The sequence below is a fragment of the Emys orbicularis genome, chromosome 7, assembly GCF_028017835.1.
Source record: "Emys orbicularis isolate rEmyOrb1 chromosome 7, rEmyOrb1.hap1, whole genome shotgun sequence".
Taxonomy (NCBI): Eukaryota; Metazoa; Chordata; order Testudines; family Emydidae; genus Emys; species Emys orbicularis.
In genome coordinates, this window is record NC_088689.1 from 473,231 (window position 1) to 493,651 (window position 20,421).

General features: G+C 56.9%; 1 protein-coding gene across 1 annotated transcript in view; it reads right to left on the bottom strand.

The window, feature by feature from the left end:
* ABCC2 (ATP binding cassette subfamily C member 2) overlaps positions 1–15,008 on the bottom strand; it is a 49,000-nt gene extending 33,992 nt beyond the window's left edge. Inside the window, exons 1-3 of the mRNA XM_065408338.1 lie at positions 14,967–15,008; positions 8,499–8,672; positions 7,791–7,937 (exon numbers count right to left, since the gene is read on the bottom strand). Of these exons, the coding sequence (XP_065264410.1) occupies positions 7,791–7,937; positions 8,499–8,672; positions 14,967–15,008 (363 nt within the window). The remainder of the gene's footprint in view (positions 1–7,790; positions 7,938–8,498; positions 8,673–14,966) is intronic.
* Positions 15,009–20,421: the final 5,413 nt, after the last annotated feature.

Consider the following 20,421-nt stretch of genomic DNA (forward strand, 5'->3'; position numbering starts at 1 on the left):
GGCACTCTCAGTTGGGTCCCGCCAGAACCAGCATTGTTACACCTGGAGATTATACATGGGCCCCAGGAAGTCACAGATGCAGCATCGGGCTCCACAGTATTGGCTTCCATTTAAAAATGTGATCCAAGTGTAACCGATTGTGATGTTATCTGATTAAACTATGACCATGTAGATCATTGCTGCTACCACTGTTATACAACTGCAACAAATCTTGTACAAAATGTGCCATGTAAGATGTCTATGCAAAGGTTATGATTCGCTGAATATGATTATGCTATTTGCATGCATGTATCATTTTTGTATCTGAAGTAATGAGTATTGGCTCTATACCTGGATTTCCAGTGTGTTTGCTTCTGGGAAACACCAACAAGGTGTTTAGCCTGCACATTGTGAAGGAACTATTCAAGTTAAGTGGCTCATCAAAAGGACACTTAGCTCACAATGGAAGACGCCCATCAACACTGAATGGACTGTCCTTCTGTCTGGGGTATAGGTAATGGCTTCTTCTGGGACTAAGAGAAATCAGGCATGGACATGTGACTTGCCCATGTGACTCCAAACTCCACCTTTTACCTGTAATTTTCCACTAGCTGTGGTGAGGGCTTGGTTTGAAACAATGGGTTTCCTGCCACATGGCAGAAGCTATAAAAGGCGCTGGAAACAGCTCCATTTTGCCTCTTTCCTGCTCAAACCTCTGGACTTATACTAATGGGAGCATCTAACCAAGGGACCGAGAACCTTCCAATGATTTGGAAGCAACCAGAGACTTGACTAAGGCCCCGTCTACACTGGCAAGTTTCTGCGTAGTAAAGCAGCTCTGAGCGCTGTAACTCCTGAGGTGTACACGCTGCCAAGCCACTGAGTGCGCAGAAACTGCGCAGATGCAGCGCTCTAAAAAAACCACCCCGACGAGAGGCGTAGAACTTCCTGCATTGGGGCTACGCGCTGCGGTGCCAGTGTAGACACCCTGCACTGCGATTGGCCTCCAGGAGGTGTCCCACAATGCCTGTTCTCACCTCTGGTCATCAGTTTGAACTCTACTGCCCTGCCCTCAGGTGACCAACCGTCAGCCCCACCCCGTACATTCCTTTGCAAATTTGAAAGTCCCCTTCCTGTTTGTTCAGTGACGCACTGTCACAGGCCCAAGGACTCTCTCCCTCAGGGGGTCCCATGGGGAGGCAAATCAGCATTGTATGTTGCTAATGCGGTTGCAAGCATCGCAAGGCATTTCAGGGGAGGGCCAAAGGTGTAAATGTAAAATAAAAAATTCCTTGCAGGGTGCAAAAGGCCAAAAGGGAAAAAAACGGGTTAACTCGGCACTTCAGCTAGCTCCATGCAAAAATAAAACACTGGCCCCAGCCCAAGGTCATGGGCTAAACAAAAAATCTACAGCTGCCCTGACGTAAAAAACAAAACAAAAAACGAAGTTAAGCAAAGCTCCACAAATAGCAGCAAAAACAGTAAAAGCAAATAAAACGCAAAGCTGCAAAAATAGCAGTAAAAACAGTAAAAGCAAATAAGGCGGTGACGGTGAAGGCCAACAAAAGGAAAAACAAAGTCTCCAAAGCCGGTGTGTTTTGGGCAGCCAAAAAGGCCACAGCAAGCCAATTGAAACTGGTACAAAAAGCACCAGGCACAAAGCGCCCTAAACGACAACACCCCCCAAAAAACCCAAAACTTAAAACCCTCCTGAGAGCCCAAGCAAGGCAAAAATTACAGCGGACCCCAGACGACCTGGGCCCAAAACCGAACTCCTGTCCACCTTTCCCCCTCTTCTTCTTACGTTACACCCAGGCTTGGCCAGCCGTGAGTAGAGCGTGTGTGAGTATGAAAGTGGGTTATGGCTTGGGGCACTAACGCTTTCTTCCTTCCTCTAAGTAATTTGGGAAACACCCATCACTCTCCGCTGTTATTTTATTATTTTATTAATAAAGCTTTAAAATTTAAACCCTTGGTGTGTTTCGTCATCTCCTCCCCAAACAATCCTGTAGTCAGCCTAATCACCTGACGCCTCAGGCAGATTGGTAACGGAAATCTGTCACAGCGTGCAGTGGTCTCAGCACATCTTTCCAGGTGGTCATGCCTGCTCCATGCACCAGGCGACCCCCCGTTTGGGGAGAGGAGGCAGTGCAGTCACAGCTGCGTTCCCGCCGTAGGAATTATGACACCTACAGACCGATTTCACAATGCATGACAGAAAGGGGCCATGACCGGGACACATTGCAGGGCAGGGTCAAAGTGAAGGAGCTGCGGAACGCCTACCACAAGGCGCGGGAGGCAAACCGCTGCTCCAGGGCTGCGCCCACGAGCTGCCGGTTCTACAAAGAGCTGGACGCGATACTCGGCGGTGACCCCACCTCCACTGCGAAGGCCCCTGTGGATACTTTGGTGGCTCACGTGCCAGTCGAGAGTGGACCAAGCCAGGAGGAGGAAATCTTGGACGAAGAGGGGGAGGGGGACCCAGAGGCAGAAGATGACTCGGAGGCCAGAGATGAATGCAGCCAGGAGCTCTTTTCTACCCCAGAAGAGTCTAGCCAGTCACAGCAGTCGGATCTTGGCGAAGCGCAAACAAGAGAGGAGGCCCCGGTAAGTGGATCTGATTTTGGGAACTGCTGAAGCGAGTTGTTGGCGGCAGGAGGGTTGCAGAAAGCATGCTTGTCTCCCACCTCATGCCTAGTCTGAGTGGCGGAACAGGCTGTTGATACACTCCCTCACTTCACGGGAATCTCCCTCAGAGATCTCCAGGAAACTCTCGTGGAGATACTGGGCAATCCGCTGCCGCAGGTTCCTCGGCAGAGCTGCTTTGTTTCTTGCCCCATTAATGGTAACTTTCCCGCGCCACTTTGCTATGACAGGTGGGGGGGGACAATTGCTGCACACAGGCAAGCTGCATAGGCGCCAGGGCGGAAGCCGCAGGCTTGGAGAAGACCCTCCCTTGATTCCCTGCTCACCCTCAGCAGCGAGATATCTTCCATAATGATCACCTCCTGTGGAAAGTGTGGGGACAGGAATGATTATCAGTCCCACCCTACAGTGCTGGCTCTCCCCAAGTGCCCAAGAGCCACGTGCCCAGTGTACAGCAGGGTCCGGGAACAGTGATTTACCCTGCCCCTGCAGCTACTCACCATTTTGGGGGTCTTGTGGCTCATGTGGGCTTGCCTGGGGTCAGCCAGTCAGTGACAGGTGTGTGAGTACGGGCTGTGTTTTAAAGCACTGAAACAGTGTTGTCTGTGTTGCAAACAATACTGCTTCTGTAAAATGTTGCATTTAAACTTCACAGAGATTACCTTGGGAGAACAGCCTCCCTCTTTGTTATCGGCGGCAGAATCACAGAATCATAGAATATCAGGGTTGGAAGGGACCTCCGGAGGTCATCTAGTCCAACCCCCTGCTCAAAGCAGGACCAATTCCCAACTAAATCATCCCAGCCAGGGCTTTATCAAGCCGGGCCTTAAAAACCTCCAAGGAAGGAGATTCCACCATCTCCCTAGGTAACGCATTCCAGTGCTTCACCACCCTCCTAGTGAAATAGTGTTTCCTAATATCCAACCTAGACCTCCCCCACTGCAACTTGAGACCATTGCTCCTTGTTCTGTCATCTGCTACCACTGAGAACAGTCTAGATCCATCTTCTTTGGAACCCCCTTTCAGGTAGTTGAAAGCAGCTATCAAATCCCCTCTCATTCTTCTCTTCTGCAGACTAAACAATCCCAGTTCCCGCAGCCTCTCCTCATAAGTCATGTGCTCCAGACCCCTAATCATTTTTGTTGCCCTCCGCTGGACTCTTTCCAATTTTTCCACATCCTTCTTGTAGTGTGGGGCCCAAAACTGGACACAATACTCCAGATGAGGCCCACCAATGCTGAATAGAGGGGAAACTCAATCTGCTGGCAACGCTCCTACTTATATAGCCCAAAATGCTGTTAGCCTTCTTGGCAACAAGGGCACACTGTTGACTCATATCCAGCTTCTCATCCACTGTGACCCCTAGGTCCTTTTCTGCAGAACTGCTGCCTAGCCACTCGGTCCCTAGTCTGTAACAGTGCAAGGGATTCTTCCGTCCTAAGTGCAGGACTCTGCACTTATCCTTGTTGAACCTCATCAGGTTTCTTTTGGCCCAATCCTCTAATTTGTCTAGGTCCCTCTGTATCCTATCCCTACCCTCCAGCATATCTACCACTCCTCCCAGTTTAGTGTCATCTGCAAACTTGCTGAGGGTGCAATCCACACCATCCTCCAGATCATTAATGAAGATATTGAATAAAACCGGTCCCAGGACCAATCCTTGGGGCACTCCCCTTGAAACCGGCTGCCAACTAGACATGGAACGGCTGCGCAGAATTAGAAAACGTCCAAGAAAAACTAAGGAGGACTTTATGCGTGAGGTTATGATGCACTCCGCCGCCAAGAAAAAGGAACTGAAGGAGTGGCGGGACAGCGAGAAGAGGGACCGAAAGGAGAATGCGGCACACCAGAAAGAAACCACGGAGCGGCTCCTAACAGTTATGGAACGCCAAGCTGACATGCTCCAGGTGATACTAGCTCTTCAAACCGAGCAGCTCCGTGCCCGCCCTCCCCTGCAGCCCCTGTCGCAAAACTCTTTCCCATGCGCCCCCCCAGACACCGCCAACACTCTCTTATCAACCTCCTGGCTCCAGTCTCTCCCTGCAGCATTCCACTCCTCCCTCCTCACAGTCCAGCACTGTGGACTCCAATACCCACTGCACTCAACACCCATCCCTCTGCAGTCTGGCCCTGCTGAAGTACAGCACCTGCTGCATTGTACTCCAAAGGAGAAGGTTGGGTATGATACCTGGACATACACAATCTATAGCCATCCCGGGACCCCTCCTCCTCTTGAGACCTTCCATTCCCCCACCCCCTTCCCTGCTGATGATTTTTTTCGTTTGACTTTCTCCTCTGGTTGTTGTCTTTCAATAAAAGAATTGTGTTTGTTTGAAATCAATCTTTAGTCTATTAAGTGAAAGCAAAAAAGAGCACTGCAAAGCAACATACAATTACGTTAAGGCCCCTTCTTGCATCATGTGCACCAATCACCTCCTAGCATTACAAGCACTGCAATCCCGAGCATAGCAACAAATATTAATGGCTTTCAGCTTCAAATTGCTGCCTCAAAGCATCGCTGATCTTTATGGCCCCACGCTGTGCCCCTCTAATAGCCCTGGTCTCTGTCTGGTCAAACTCAGCCTCCAGGCGCTGAGCCTCTGTGGTCCATTCCTGAGTGAAGCTTTCACCCTTCCCTTCACAAATATTATGGAGCGTACAGCACGTGGCTATAAGCATAGGAAAATTGCCATCGGCCATGTCCAGCTTCCCATACAGGCATCGCCAGCGGGCTTTTAAAGGGCCAAATGCACACTCTACAGTCATTCTGCACTTGCTCAGCCTGTTGTTGAATCGCTCCTTGCTGCTGTCAAGGTGCCCCGTGTATGGCTTCATAAGCCACGGCATTAAGGGGTAGGCAGGGTCTCCCAGGATCACAATGGGCATTTCGACTTTCCCTACAGTGATCTTCTGGTCAGGGAAGAAAGTCCCTGCTTGCAGCTTCTTGAACAGGCCAGTGTTCCGAAAGATGCGTGCGTCATGCACCTTTCCAGACCAGCCTGCGTTAATGTCTGTGAAACGCCCACGGTGATCCACAAGCGCCTGGAGAAACATTGAGAAATACCCCTTGCGATTAATGTACTCGGTGGCTAGGTGGTCTGGTGACAGAATTGGAATGTGCGTGCCATCGATCGCCCCTCTGCAGTTAGGGAAGCCCATGTGTGCAAAGCCATTCACAATGTCACGCATGTTGCCCAGAGTCCCGATCTTTTGGAGCAGGATGCAATTAATGGCCCTGCGCACTTCCATCAATATGTCTCCAACGGTCGACTTTCCCACTCCAAACTGGTTAGCAACCGATCGGTAGCAGTCTGGAGTAGCCAGCTTCCACAGTGCAATCGCCACGCACTTCTCCAGCAACAGGGCAGCTCTCATTCTCGTGTCCTTGTGCCGCAGGGCTGGGATGAGCTCATCACACAGTCCCATGGAAAGTGGCTTTCCTCATGTGAAAGTTCTGCAGCCACTGCTCGTCATCCTATGATATGCATCACTATGTGATCCCACCACTCAGTGCTTGTTTCCAAAGCCCAGAAGCGGCATTCCATTGTGGTCAGCACCTCCGTGAATGCCACAAGCAATCTCGTGTCGTAACTAGTATGCGTGGCGAGATTAATGTCGCCAGGGCCGGCTTTAGGCCGATTCCCCGGAATCGGGCCCTGCGCTTAAGAGGGCCCCGTGCCTTAGGCGACTTTTTATTTTTTTTACTCACCTGGAGGCAGTCCGCTCCGGGTCTTTGGCGGCACTTCGGCGGCGGGGGGGTCATTCAGTACCGCGGAAGACCCAGAACGGACCCCCTGCCGCCAAAGACCTGGACCACCACTGGGTATTCGAATCGGGCCCCGCAGGTCCTAAAGCCGACCCTGAATGTTGCACTCCTCTTGCCTTTGTAGTTTAAGGAATAACTTAACTTTAACTCCACTGCCACTCGTGACATGTTGGTCAGAGCGAGCAGCATACTGGTCAACAGCTCGGGATCCATTCCTGCAGCCCGAAAGAGGCAGGGCGCGCAGTACACAAACCGTTGAAAGATGGCACCAAATGCGGACGGAAGCACAGGGATTGCTGGGATGTGAAGCAATGCATCACGGGGCATTGGGACAGAACCCAGGATGCCCCGCGACCGCCTCCGCCTTCCCACAACTCTTAGCGGCAAAAGAGAAAGAGGTGCTCTCTGGGATAGCTGCCCAGAGGGCACCACTCCGAATAGTGCTGCAAGTGTGAACACGTTATTGCGCAGGCACCTGTCAGTGTGAACACACAACAGCGATTTCCCTTCAGCGCTCTCTGAGCGGCGCTGTAACTGCCGGCGCTGTAACTTTGCAAGTGTAGACATACCTTAAGTCATCAGTTTATTCCATCACTGCTACAAGCCTGATCCAAGAACTTTGCAATTATTGTATGTATTTGATTCCTTTAACCAATTTTAACCCTTACCTTTCTTTCTTTTTATAAATAAACCTTTAGATTTTAGATACTCAAGGATTGGCAACAGCATAATTATTGGGTAAGATCTGAGTTGTATATTGACCTAGGTGTGTGGCTGGTCCTTTGGGATCAAAAGAACCTTTTATTTGATAAAATTGGTTTTAAAGAACCACTCATCTTTAAGTCTAGTGTTTTTGGTTGTGATACAAGGACTGGAATGCCTAAGGAAACTGCTGTTCTGACTTCTTGTTAGCCAGTGTGGTGAAACCGAAGTTTACTTTTGTTGCTGGTTTGGTATATCTTATGTGAGAATAACCACCAGTTCTGGGGTGTGGCATCTGCCCTATTTCTCAGCAGTTTGTCTTGAATTTGGTATTCTCAGTTGTGACCCACAGAGGCATGGTTACACCGATGCTATGACCACTGCCTGAGTGTGCAGGGAGCCTGGAACCATCACTCACCAGCCCTCCCGCTGAATGAGGGGTTCGCTCTGGAACCTAAAGCTGCACATTTACATTTCTATATTAACTATTTCACTGCTGCCTGTGTTAGCAGACACATCTAATCAGTGTGCTGCTCCCACAACCCACCTGTCCCCTAGGCTATGGCCCCGCACTGCTAGGGAATTTTCCTGAGATTCAGCCTAAACCTCTCTTTACTGTTTTCTCCCCTCACCCCAGCTCTGTCCCCGTGATGACCCAGCGTGAATTCAGCTGGTGGCAGGCATGGCAGTCTCTTACCCATGTCACGGTGTACAGCGCAGGGTTTGTGTATTGGACAGCGGGGTTCCTGCTGGCGGGAGTCGGGTGGGGGTACTGGCCAAAGTCCTCTGCAAACGTGAAGGCCAGTTCAGCCATTGCTGTCAGTAAGAGCAATGTGGTCAGCGCCTGGGGGAAAGCAGCTGTTAGGAGAGACACTGGCTTTGTCCCTGCCCGTTGGGCTGCTGGGGAACACAGCCCTAGGTCTGTCAACACCACCGCAGGGGAGACAAGGGGTGTGATGGTGGAAGCGGTACCATGCCCACAGGCCCCACACCCCATTACATCCCTCCATCCCATGTGGGCCCAGTATTAACCCTCTAGTCCCGGGCCATTCCCAAGGTCCTGTTCCAGCTGTCTGGTCACGTGCCCCGTTCCTCATCTGATCATGCCACTCGGGCCTTATGAGCACAATACTCCCATACCCCACAAAGCCCTCCTACCCACTGTGCTCACCACCCTGCACCCCATTATGCCCCATCACATCCCTCCAGTCCCCGGTGTTCCCCACCCCATTCCCCATTACACCCCAGTACATCCCTCCAGCCCAGGGTGTTTCCCCCCCACGCCCCATTACATCTCTCCCCAGCCCCGGGCATTCCCCACCCCTGGCCCCAATACACCGGATTACATCCCTCCACCCTTGGCCCCATTATCCCCGTGGTTCTGTAGGGCCATAGGATGCTGTACCTGCTTGGTGAGGTAGATTTTGGTTAGAGATGATTTCTTGGTCCTGGGTTTAAACATGGGAAGAAGCTGCCAAGGAGCCAAAAGCCAGAGAAAGCCCAGCGGGATCCAAACAAGCACAGTCTGTTCGAAGCAGAGCGGCAGGTCGGGCTGGGGCACATCCAGTAAGGAAGCGTTCTGGGCAGGGAAGAGACAGCGAGAGCAGAATCACTCAGAGTCACACCACAAACTCACCAGCATCCCCTGCCTGGAGCACCACTCCACCTGCATGCACCCTACCATGTGCCTCAGTGCCTCTCCCCCTACACACCTCAGCCTTCCCCTGCAGGCAACCTGAACCCAAAACATTGAGAGCACCCCCCCTTCACCTGCCCGACCCCTAACCGCCTCAGCGCATCCCTCCCCCTAACACAAACTCAACCCCATATACCCCACAGCTCCCCTCCCCCTTCACCTGCCCGACCCCTAACCGCCTCAGCGCATCCGTCCCTAAACACACATCCAACCCATACACCCCACAGCACCCCTCCCCCTTCACCTGCCCGACCCCTAACCGCTAAGTACATCCCTCCCTCTAAACACACATCCAACCCATATACCTCACAGCTCCCCTCCCCCTTCACCTGCCCGACCCCTAACCGCCTCAGCGCATCCCTCCCCCTTATCACACACTCAACCCCATATACCCCACAGCACCCCGCCCCCTTCACCTGCCCGACCCCTAACCCCTAAGTACATCCCTCCCTCTAAACACGCATCCAACCCATATACCCCACAGCACCCCTCCCCCTTCACCTGCCCGACCCCTAACCGCTAAGTACATCCCTCCCCCTAAACACACATCCAACCCATATACCCCACAGCTCCCCGCCCCCTTCATCTGCCCGACTCCTAACCCCATCCCTCCCCCTAAACACACATCCAACCCATATACCCCACAGCATCCCTCCCCCTTCACCTGCCCGACCCCTAACCGCTAAGTACATCCCTCCCCCTAAACACACATCCAACCCATATACCCCACAGCTCCCCGCCCCCTTCATCTGCCCGACTCCTAACCCCATCCCTCCCCCTAAACACACATCCAACCCATATACCCCACAGCATCCCTCCCCCTTCACCTGCCCGACCCCTAACCGCCTCAGCGCATCCCTCCCCCTAAACACACATCCAACCCATATACCCCACAGCTCCCCGCCCCTTTCACCTCCCCGACCCCTAACCGCCTCAGCACATCCCTCCCTCTTATCACACACTCAACCCCATATACCCCACAGCACCCCTACTCCTTCACCTGCCCGACCCCTAGCCCCTAAGTACATCCCTCCCTCTAAACACACATCCAACCCATATACCCCACAGCTCCCTGCCCCCTTCACCTGCCCGCCCCCTAACCGCCTCAGCGCATCCCTCCCCCTTATCATACACTCAACCCCATATACCCCACAGCTCCCCGCCCCCTTCACCTGCCCGCCCCCTAACCGCCTCAGCGCATCCCTCCCCCTTATCATACACTCAACCCCATATACCTCACAGCACCCCTCCCCATTCACCTGCCCAACCCCTAACCGCCTCAGCGCATCCCTCCCCCTTATCACACACTCAACCCCATATACCCCACAGCACCCCTCCCCCTTCACCTGCCCGACCCCTAACCCCTAAGTACATCCCTCCCTCTAAACACGCATCCAACCCATATACCCCACAGCACCCCTCCCTCTTCACCTGCCCGACCCCTAACCGCTAAGTACATCCCTCCCCCTAAACACACATCCAACCCATATACCCCACAGCTCCCCGCCCCCTTCATCTGCCCGACTCCTAACCCCATCCCTCCCCCTAAACACACATCCAACCCATATACCCCACAGCACCCCTCCCCCTTCACCTGCCCGCCCCCTAACCGCCTCAGCGCATCCCTCCCCCTTATCATACACTCAACCCCATATACCCCACAGCTCCCCGCCCCCTTCACCTGCCCGCCCCCTAACCGCCTCAGCGCATCCCTCCCCCTTATCATACACTCAACCCCATATACCTCACAGCACCCCTCCCCATTCACCTGCCCAACCCCTAACCGCCTCAGCGCATCCCTCCCCCTAAACACACATCCAACCCCATATACCCCACAGCTCCCCTCCCCCTTCACCTGCCAGACCCCTAACCGCCTCAGCGCATCCCTCCCCCAAACACCCCCCCGACCCCTAACCCGTCAAAGCACCCCCTCCCCTTAAACAAACCCTGATCCCCAGAGCAACCATCCCCCTAAACAAACCCTGACCCCAAACCCCTCCCCTAACCATCCACTCAACTCCTAAGCCCTCAAGGCACCCCTCCCTATCAGGGCCAGCTCCAGCTTTTTTGCTGTCCTGGCGGAAAAAAAACAAAACCCTGTTGAGCTACCGCCGAAGTGCTGATGACGACGACCAGGACATGCCGCCCCAACAATGGACGGACTACCGCCCCTTTCTATTGGCCGCCCCAGGCACCTGCTTCCTTCACTGGTGCCTGGAGCCGGCCCTGCTCCCCCTAACCATACACCCGACCCCTATCCCCTCAGAGCACCCCTCCTACACACTTGTACAATAAATATGAAATTCAAGAATTAGAGTTAACTTAAATTTGGTTAAGGAAATAGATCTGTGCTGTAAAGAAAGGCCCTGAGTAGCAAGTAGAAGGAAGGCCTTGAAAATAATGAGTTGCCAGGCCAGAAGGAATGAAGTAGGGAGGACGTCTTGTTCAAAGAATAACTAATGAGATAAGGGGAAGTTTCTAAAAAGAAGCCTCTGGCGATAGGGGTGCCTGCTGATGGTTTTATATAAGACAAAGAATTTGTCATAAAAGGAGCCAGCATGGCCCTTCCCAACCCCACACACGTGCTAAGGCCTGGGTGAGCCCAGGTGCCCCGGAGAAACTGGGGCAGCAAGGAGGGAGGAAAGGCCTTGTGGAGAAAGGTGGTTGTAAATCTTATCTGGATTAAAACTGGAGCACTCGTCCCGCTGCGCAAACCCTGACCCCATGGCCCCCAGAGCCCTCGTCCCCATAGACACACACCCTGACCCCATCCATCCCCCAGAGCCCTCGTCCTCCCATGCACCCCGAACCCCATCCCCCCGGAGCCCTCGTCCCCCTGCACACCCCCGACCCCATCCCCCCGGAGCACTCGTCCCCCTGCGCACCCCCGGCCCCAGCCCCCCAGAGCATTCGTCCTCCTGTGCACCCCCAACCACATCCCCCCGGAGCACTCATCCCCCTGCGCACCCTCGACCCCATCCCTCCGGAGTCCTGGTCCCCCTGCGCACCCCCAACCCTATCCCTCTGCTCACCCCCGGCCCCATCCCCCCAGAGCCCTCGTCCTTCTGCTCACCCTCGACCCCATCCCCCTGGAGCCCCGTCCTTCTGCTCACCCTCAACCCCATCCCCCGGAGCACTCGTCCCTCTGCGCACCCCCAACCCCATCCCCCTCGAGCACTCGTCCCCCTGTGCACCCCCGGCCCCATCCCCCCAGAGCCCTCGTCCTTCTGCTCACCCTCAACCCCATCCCACCCAGAGCACTCGTCCTCCTGTGCACCCCCGACCCCATCACCCTGTGCACTCCCGACCCCATTCTCCTGGTGCACTCGTCCCCCTGCGCACCCCCGGCCCCATCCCCCTGTGCACCCCCGACCCCATCGCCCCAGAGCCCTCGTCCCTCTGCTCACCCCCGACCCCATCCCCCTGGAGCTCTCGTCCCCCTGCGCACCCCCGACCCCATCCCCCTGGACCACTTGTCCCCCTGCACACCCCCGACCCCATCCCCCAGGAGCACTCGTCCCTCTGCTCACCCCCGACACCATCCCCCTGGAGCACTCGTCCCCCTGCGCACCCCCAACCCCATCCCCCTGTGCAATCCCAACCCCATCCCCCTGGAGCACTCATCCCCCTGTGCACCCCCGGCCCCATCCCCCTGTGCACCCCCGACCCCATCCCCCCGGAGTCCCATCCTTCTGCTCACCCTTGACCCCATCCCCCCAGAGCCCTCATCCCCCTGCGCACCCCCGACCCCATCCCCCCGGAGCCCCGTCCTTCTGCTCACCCTTGACCCCATCCCCCTGGAGCACTCGTCCCCCTGCGCACCCCCGGCCCCATCCCCCCAGAGCACTCGTCCTCCTGTGCCCCCCGACCCCATCACCCTGCGCACCCCCGACCCCATCCCCCTGGAGCACTCATCCCCCTGCGCACCCTCGACCCCATCCCTCCGGAGTCCTGGTCCCCCTGCGCACCCCCAACCCTATCCCTCTGCTCACCCCCGGCCCCATCCCCCCAGAGCCCTCGTCCTTCTGCTCACCCTCGACCCCATCCCCCTGGAGCCCCGTCCTTCTGCTCACCCTCAACCCCATCCCCCGGAGCACTCGTCCCTCTGCGCACCCCCAACCCCATCCCCCTCGAGCACTCGTCCCCCTGTGCACCCCCGGCCCCATCCCCCCAGAGCCCTCGTCCTTCTGCTCACCCTCAACCCCATCCCACCCAGAGCACTCGTCCTCCTGTGCACCCCCGACCCCATCACCCTGTGCACTCCCGACCCCATTCTCCTGGTGCACTCGTCCCCCTGCGCACTCCCGGCCCCATCCCCCTGTGCACCCCCGACCCCATCGCCCCAGAGCCCTCGTCCCTCTGCTCACCCCCGACCCCATCCCCCTGGAGCTCTCGTCCCCCTGCGCACCCCCGACCCCATCCCCCTGGACCACTTGTCCCCCTGCACACCCCCGACCCCATCCCCCAGGAGCACTCGTCCCTCTGCTCACCCCCGACACCATCCCCCTGGAGCACTCGTCCCCCTGCGCACCCCCAACCCCATCCCCCTGTGCAATCCCAACCCCATCCCCCTGGAGCACTCATCCCCCTGTGCACCCCCGGCCCCATCCCCCTGTGCACCCCCGACCCCATCCCCCCGGAGTCCCATCCTTCTGCTCACCCTTGACCCCATCCCCCCAGAGCCCTCATCCCCCTGCGCACCCCCGACCCCATCCCCCCGGAGTCCCGTCCTTCTGCTCACCCTTGACCCCATCCCCCTGGAGCACTCGTCCCCCTGCGCACCCCCGGCCCCATCCCCCCAGAGCACTCGTCCTCCTGTGCCCCCCGACCCCATCACCCTGCGCACCCCCGACCCCATCCCCCTGGAGCACTCGTCCCCCTGCGCACCCCCTATCCCCATCCCCCTGGAGCACTCGTCCCCCTGCGCACTCCCGACCCCATCCCCCTGGAGCACTCGTCCCTCTGCTCACCCCCGACCCCATCCCCCTGGAGCACTCGTCCCCCTGCGCACCCCCTATCCCCATCCCCCTGGAGCACTCGTCCCCCTGCGTACTCCCTAACCCCATCCCCCTGGAGCACTCGTCCCCCTGCGTACTCCCTAACCCCATCCCCCTGGAGCACTCGTCTCCCTGCGCACCCCCGACCCCATCCCCCTGGAGCACTCGTCCCCCTGCGTACTCCCTAACCCCATCCCCCTGGAGCACTCGTCCCTCTGCTCACCCCCGACTCCATCCCCCTGGAGCACTCGTCCCCCTGCGCACTCCCGACCCCATCCCCCTGGAGCACTCGTCCCCCTGCGCACCCCCGACCCCATCCCCCTGGAGCACTCGTCCCCCTGCGCACCCCCTAACCCCATCCCCCTGGAGCACTCGTCCCCCTGCGCACTCCCTAACCCCATCCCCCTGGAGCACTCGTCCCCCTGCGTACTCCCTAACCCCATCCCCCTGGAGCACTCGTCCCCCTGCGCACTCCCTAACCCCATCCCCCTGGAGCACTCGTCTCCCTGCTCACCCCCGACCCCATCCCCCTGGAGCACTCGTCCCCCTGCGCACCCCCTAACCCCATCCCCCTGGAGCACCCGTCCCCCTGTGCACCCCCTAACCCCATCCCCCACCTGACCCCATCCCTCTGCGCAGCCCCTAACCCCATCCCCCACCTGACCCCATCCCTCTGCGCACCCCCTAACCCCATCCCCCCGGAGCCCTCGTCCCTGGGTGCCAGCAGAGTCCTTGACACCCTGTCACCCTGAGTTGAAAGAACTGCCTCCCTCCCGGGAGCAGAACGGGCACCTGGGGTTGCGTCTCTCCTGTCTCCAGAGGACAGCGTGAAGTGCCCCATGTCTCTGGACACAGTCTGGCAGGGGGTGAGCTCAGGCCACTGGCTGCTTTTCAGATCATGCTCATCTCACAGTTACCTTCCCCTTCCCGGCCTGGCTTGCCAGGTGTGTGCAGCGCCCAGCACCCGACAGGGCCCGTTGGCACTGGCATTACACCCATGGGAAATAACGACTATAACACCAGAACCCCGACCTGGGCATGCCCCCTTCCCATCAGGGTGCTTTGCCTCCATAAGGACTGGGGGACCCCAGGCTTTGGCTTGTGTTTTCTGCTCTCCCCAGGTATCCGCGTGCCCCTGCCCTGAGGGGTGAGGGCTCTGCGAGGCCATGCAGCCACTTACCCAAAAGACAGAGCCACAGAACTCCTCCAGTGGCGCAGGCATGGCCCAAGCCTTTCGGGAGCTGACAGCTCCCTCCTCTTCGCTCTCTGCAGGGGCGTTAGACCTGAATGGCTGAGCAGGGTAAAAGATCCCAAACACCCCAAGAGGGAGGATGAGATCAGATGGCCAGGCAGTTAATCATTAACTCTCTCTTGCTCTTGCACAACGCCACAAATGGAGCGATGACCCAGGGTCCTCGGAGAACTGCACAGGGCCCTGGACAGGCAGACCCCAGCTGGGAGCCACAGGGAGCCCCGGGCGGGCAGATCCCAGCTGGGAGCCACAGGGAGCCCCGGGCGGGCAGACCCCAGCCGGGAGCCCCAGGTGGCCCCGGGCGGGCAGACCCCAACTGGGAGCCACAGGGGGCCCCGGCGTGCAGATCCCAGCTGGGAGCCACAGGGAGCCCCGGGCAGGCAGACCGCAGCTGGGAACCCCAGGGGGCCCCGGGCGGGCAGACCCCAGCTGCGAGCCCCAGGGGGCCCTGGGCGGCAGACCCCAGCTAGGACCCACGGGGTCCCCATGGATCAGCTATCTTAGCTCAGGGTACGTCTACGCTGCAGTTGAAAACCCTCAGCTGGCCAACAGCGCCAGCTGACTCCGGCTTAGGGGGCATTTAATTGCCGTGTAGACGCTCGGGCTGGAGCCTGGGCTCTAGGATTCTGCGAGGTGGGAGAGTCCCAGAACTCAGGCTGCAGCCTGAGCCCAAATGTCAACACCGCAATTCAACATCCCCTTAGCCTGAGCCAGCTGGCCCGGGCCAGTGCAGAACCAGGCTCAGGGGACAGCTGGCCCGGGCCAGTGCAGAACCAGGCTCAGGGGACAGCTGGCCCGGGCCAGTGCAGAACCAGGCTCAGGGGACAGCTGGCCCGGGCCAGGGCGGAACCAGGCTCAGGGGACAGCCCAGGCTCAGAAATTCCAGCACATCCCAGCTGTGATCCATGGGACGCCCCGGGAGACACAATCTCAGACTGATCTAGTGAAACCCTTGGCAGCAGGAGGAAGACAAGTGTTGCCAAAGTGTAAGAAAATGCCCCACCCCTCAGGTGTCAGTCAGGAGGGTAAACCCCTCTGTGTGCCCCCCCAAGCTCCACGGGCCCTGCTCACACCCCTGTGTGCCCCCCCAGCCGTGCTCAAACCCCTCTGTGTGCCCCCCCCAGCTGAGAGCCCCCTGGGCCCTGTTCACACCCCTCTGTGTGCCCCCCCGAGCTCCACGGGCCCTGCTCAAACTCCTGTGTGCCCCCCAGCCCTGCTCACACCTCTGTGTGCCCTTCCCCAGCATGGCAGGGGTTGAGCTGACAGCACTGGCCTATACCACCGGCTTGAAGGGGGCCTTTCACTCCTTACAACATCAAATGGGGATATGGGGCAGGAGATGGACTTCTGGGCTTTACACTGGGATGGATGGTCCTCCGGAGCCCCCTCCATGCCTCAGGGGGATGGCGGGTCACTCCTGGTGAGGCTGCCTGGATGCCAAACCGTAACCACCCAGCTAAGGGAGTGCAGAGCGGGGAGGGCAGCAGGCAGGGGCACAAGAGAAGCTACACGGCATGTCTTCTAGATAAAGAATTGGACCTGCCCTTGCAGTTCTTCCCAAGGGGCAGCAGGTAGCGCAGGATCTCGTGAAAGGAGCACGTGCGGGATGCTGGAACAAACTGGGATAAACCAAGGGAAAAATTGTTGTCTCATTCCTTATGTAATTAGTAACTAGCTCAAGGTCAACAATGGTTCAATAAGTAATTGCACTGGCATTAGCCACGAGCCACTGGCAGAGAGGTGGGTCCAATGTCCATGGATGACAATGCAGAACTCTCACCAGTTAAGGCTTCGTTAATTAAATACCACCTTCATTTCATATACAACGCCAGCCCCACCCAATGTCGGGCCCTTTAACACAGGGCTTCTCAGCGCCGGGTCCGCCAGTCCCTGAGATCTCCCTGACACAGCTGAGGAAGGCAGCAAGCCAGTCCCTGGTATTAGAAAGGTTGAGAAACACACCGTGCAGGCACCAAAACATTCCTGATGGACACCCAGGAACCTGCAGCCTTGTACACAGGGGAAAGCTAGAAAAAAAAACGGTTACTCACCTTCTCGTAACTGTTGTTCTTCGAGATGTGTTGTTCATGTCCATTCCAAGCAGGTGTGCGCGCGCGCCGCGTGCACGCCAGCCGGAAGATTTTACTATAGCAGCGTCCGTAGGGTCCGCTTCGGCGCCCCCTGGAGTGGCGCCTTCATGGCGCTGTATATAGGGGCCAGCCGACACTCCACCCCCTCAGTTCCTTCTTGCCGACACTCCGACAGAGGGGCAGGAGGGCGGGTATTGGAATGGACATGAACAACACATCTCGAAGAACAACAGTTACGAGAAGGTGAGTAACCGTTTTTTCTTCTTCGAGTGATTGTTCATGTCCATTCCAAGCAGGTGACTCACAAGCCCGAATCTAGGCGGTGGGGTCGGAGGTCACTGCAGACTGGAGTACTGCGCGGCCAAAGGGAGCATCATCTCTGGCCTGGTGCCTGATGGCGTAGTGCGCTGTAAAGGTGTGGATTGAGGACCAGGTGGCCGCTCTACAAATTTCCTGCGTTGGGCCAGGAACACAGTGGAAGAGGCCTGCGCTCTTGTGGAGTGGGCCGTGATAGGCAGGGCTGGTATATTGGCCCAACTGTAGCACTCCCGGATGCAGGTTCTGATCCAAGCCGAGATTCGCTGTGACGAGACCGGGAGCCCTTTCATCCTGTCGGCCACGGCGACAAAAAGTTGGGTTGATTTCCTGAAGGATCTTGTCCTTTCGATATAGAACGTGAGAGCCCTGTGAACGTCCAGGGAATGCAGCCTATGCTCCTTCGCAGAGGAGTGCGGTTTCGGATAAAACACAGGGAGAAAAATGTCTTGACCCATGTGAAATGGGGAAACCACCTTAGGGAGGAACGCTGGGTGCGGCCTGAGTTGGACCTTGTCCTTGTGGAAGACGGTGTATGGAGGTTCAGATGTTAGCGCTCTGAGTTCCGACACTCTCCGGGCTCATGTGATAGCCACCAAGAACGTGACCTTATATGAAAGATATAACAGCGAGCACGAAGCCGGCGGCTCGAAGGGGGGGCCTGTGAGGACGGACAGGACTAAATTGAGGTCCCAAGCAGGGACGGGTTGACGAATGTGCGGGAACAACCTGTCAAGGCCCTTGAGGAAGCGACCAACGAGTGGGTTTGCAAACACTGAGGTACCCCCCGCTCCAGGGTGGAATGCCGAGATGGCAGCAAGGTGTACTCGAACCGAAGAGAGAGTCAGTCCCAGGTGTCTGAGATATAGTAAATAGTCCAGGATAAGAGGGATCGGGGCGAGCAAGGAAGCATGACCCCGTTGTGTGGCCCAAAGCGAGAAGCGCTTCCACTTGGCCAAGTACGTGGTCCTTGTTGAAGGCTTCCTGCTGCCAAGAAGGACCTGCCTGACCTGATGAGAGCATTGCATCTCCACGGGGTTTAGCCATGGAGCATCCAGGCTGTAAGGTGGAGTGACTCCAGGTTCGGGTGAAGGAGGCAACCGCGATCCTGTGTGATCAAGTCTGGTAGTAGGGGCAACCTGAGGGGCACCTGCATAGACATGTGCAGGAGAGATGTGTACCAGTGCTGGCGCGGCCACGCAGGTGCTATCAGGATGAGCCGAGCATGATCTCTGCGGGCCTTGAGGATTACTCTGTGAACCATGGGAATCGGGGGAAAGGCGTAAAATAGCCCGTCTGCCCAAGAGAAGAGAAAGGCATCTGTTAGAGACCCCGGACTGCGTCCCATGAGGGAGCAGAATTGACGACACTTCCTGTTCTCTCTGGAGGCAAACAGGTCCACCTGGGGATGACCCCAGAGGCAGAAAATTGAGAGTACTATATCCCAGCGGATAGACCACTCGTGACCCTGGAACGAGCGGCTGAGGGCATCCGCAAGCCCGTTGTGCGTCCCCGGGAGGTAGGACGCTGTCAGGTGAATTACGTTCTGTACACAAAAGTCCCATAATGCGAGGGCCTCCCCGCACAGGGGAGAGGAGTGAGCACCACCCTGTTTGTTGATATAGAACATTGTTGGAGTGTTGTCCGTGAGGACAGAAACGCACCTGCCTGCCAGCTGGGATTTGAAGGCTATGCATGCGAGGCGCACCGCTCGTAATTCCCTGACATTGATGTGCAATGAAAGATCCTCTCGTGACCAACGGCCTTGGGTTCTGTGGCCGCCCAGATGTGCACCCCATCCCCGATCCGATGCGTCCGTTACCAGGGATAGGGAGGGCTCGGGGTCGAGGAAAGGCACTCCCGCGCAGACCTCCCGCGGGTTGAGCCAGCATTGAAGGGAATCCAACACCAGCCAAGGTAACATCACCACTGATTCTAGGGAGTCCCTGACTGGCCGATAAACCCCTGCCAAGCAGGACTGGAGTGGGCGCAGTCTGAGTCTGGCGTCTCACCACATAGGTACATGCCGCCATGTGCCCTAGTAATTTGAGGCAGTTTCTTGCTGTGGTGGTCGGGTAACGTTGGAGGCCGAGAATAATGTTGGACATAGTCTGGAATCTGGCCTCTGGGAGATATGCCCTGGCGTGTGTCGAGTCCAGAACTGCCCCTATGAATTCGATTTTTTGGGTTGGAGATAGTGTGGACTTGGCCTCGTTGAGTAAGAGGCCGAGTGCGAGGAAGGTCTGCCTGGTAAAGACCACCTGAGCCTCCACCTGCTCCTTGGTCCTGCCCTTGATGAGCCAATCGTCCAGATAGGGAAACACCTGAATCCCCTGCCTGCGCAGGAAGGCTGCCACGACTGCCATGCACTTCGTGAAGACCCTTGGGGCTGCTGACAGACCAAAGGGCAGAACCGTAAACTGAAGATGAGCGTTGCCCACGAGAAATGGGGGGGAGGGATAGCTCAGTGGTTTGAGCATTGGCCTGCTAAACCCAGGGTTGTGAGTTCAATCCTTGAGGGGGCCACTTAGGGATCTGGGGCAAAATCAGTACTTGGTCCTGCTAGTGAAGGCAGGGGGCTGGACTCGATGACCTTTCAAGGTCCCTTCCAGTTCTAGGAGATAGGATATCTCCAATAATTTTAAAAAAATTTAATTTAGAAACCTGAGGTAACGCCTGTGCTGAGGGATTATCGCAATGTGAAAGTATGCGTCCTTTAAATCGAGGGCGGCATACCAGTCTCCTGGATCCATGGAAGGAATGATGAAGGACAGGGAGACCATGCGGAACTTGAGGTTCTTTACAAACTTGTTGAGACGCCGCAAGTCCAGAATAGGTCTGAGGCCCCCTTTCGCTTTCGGAATTAGGAAATAGCGAGAATAGAAGCCCTTGCCCCATAGCTCCTGAGGAACCTCCTCTACTGCCCCTGATGCGAGGAGGGACTGAACTTCTTGAAGTAGAAGTTGCTCGTGAGAGGG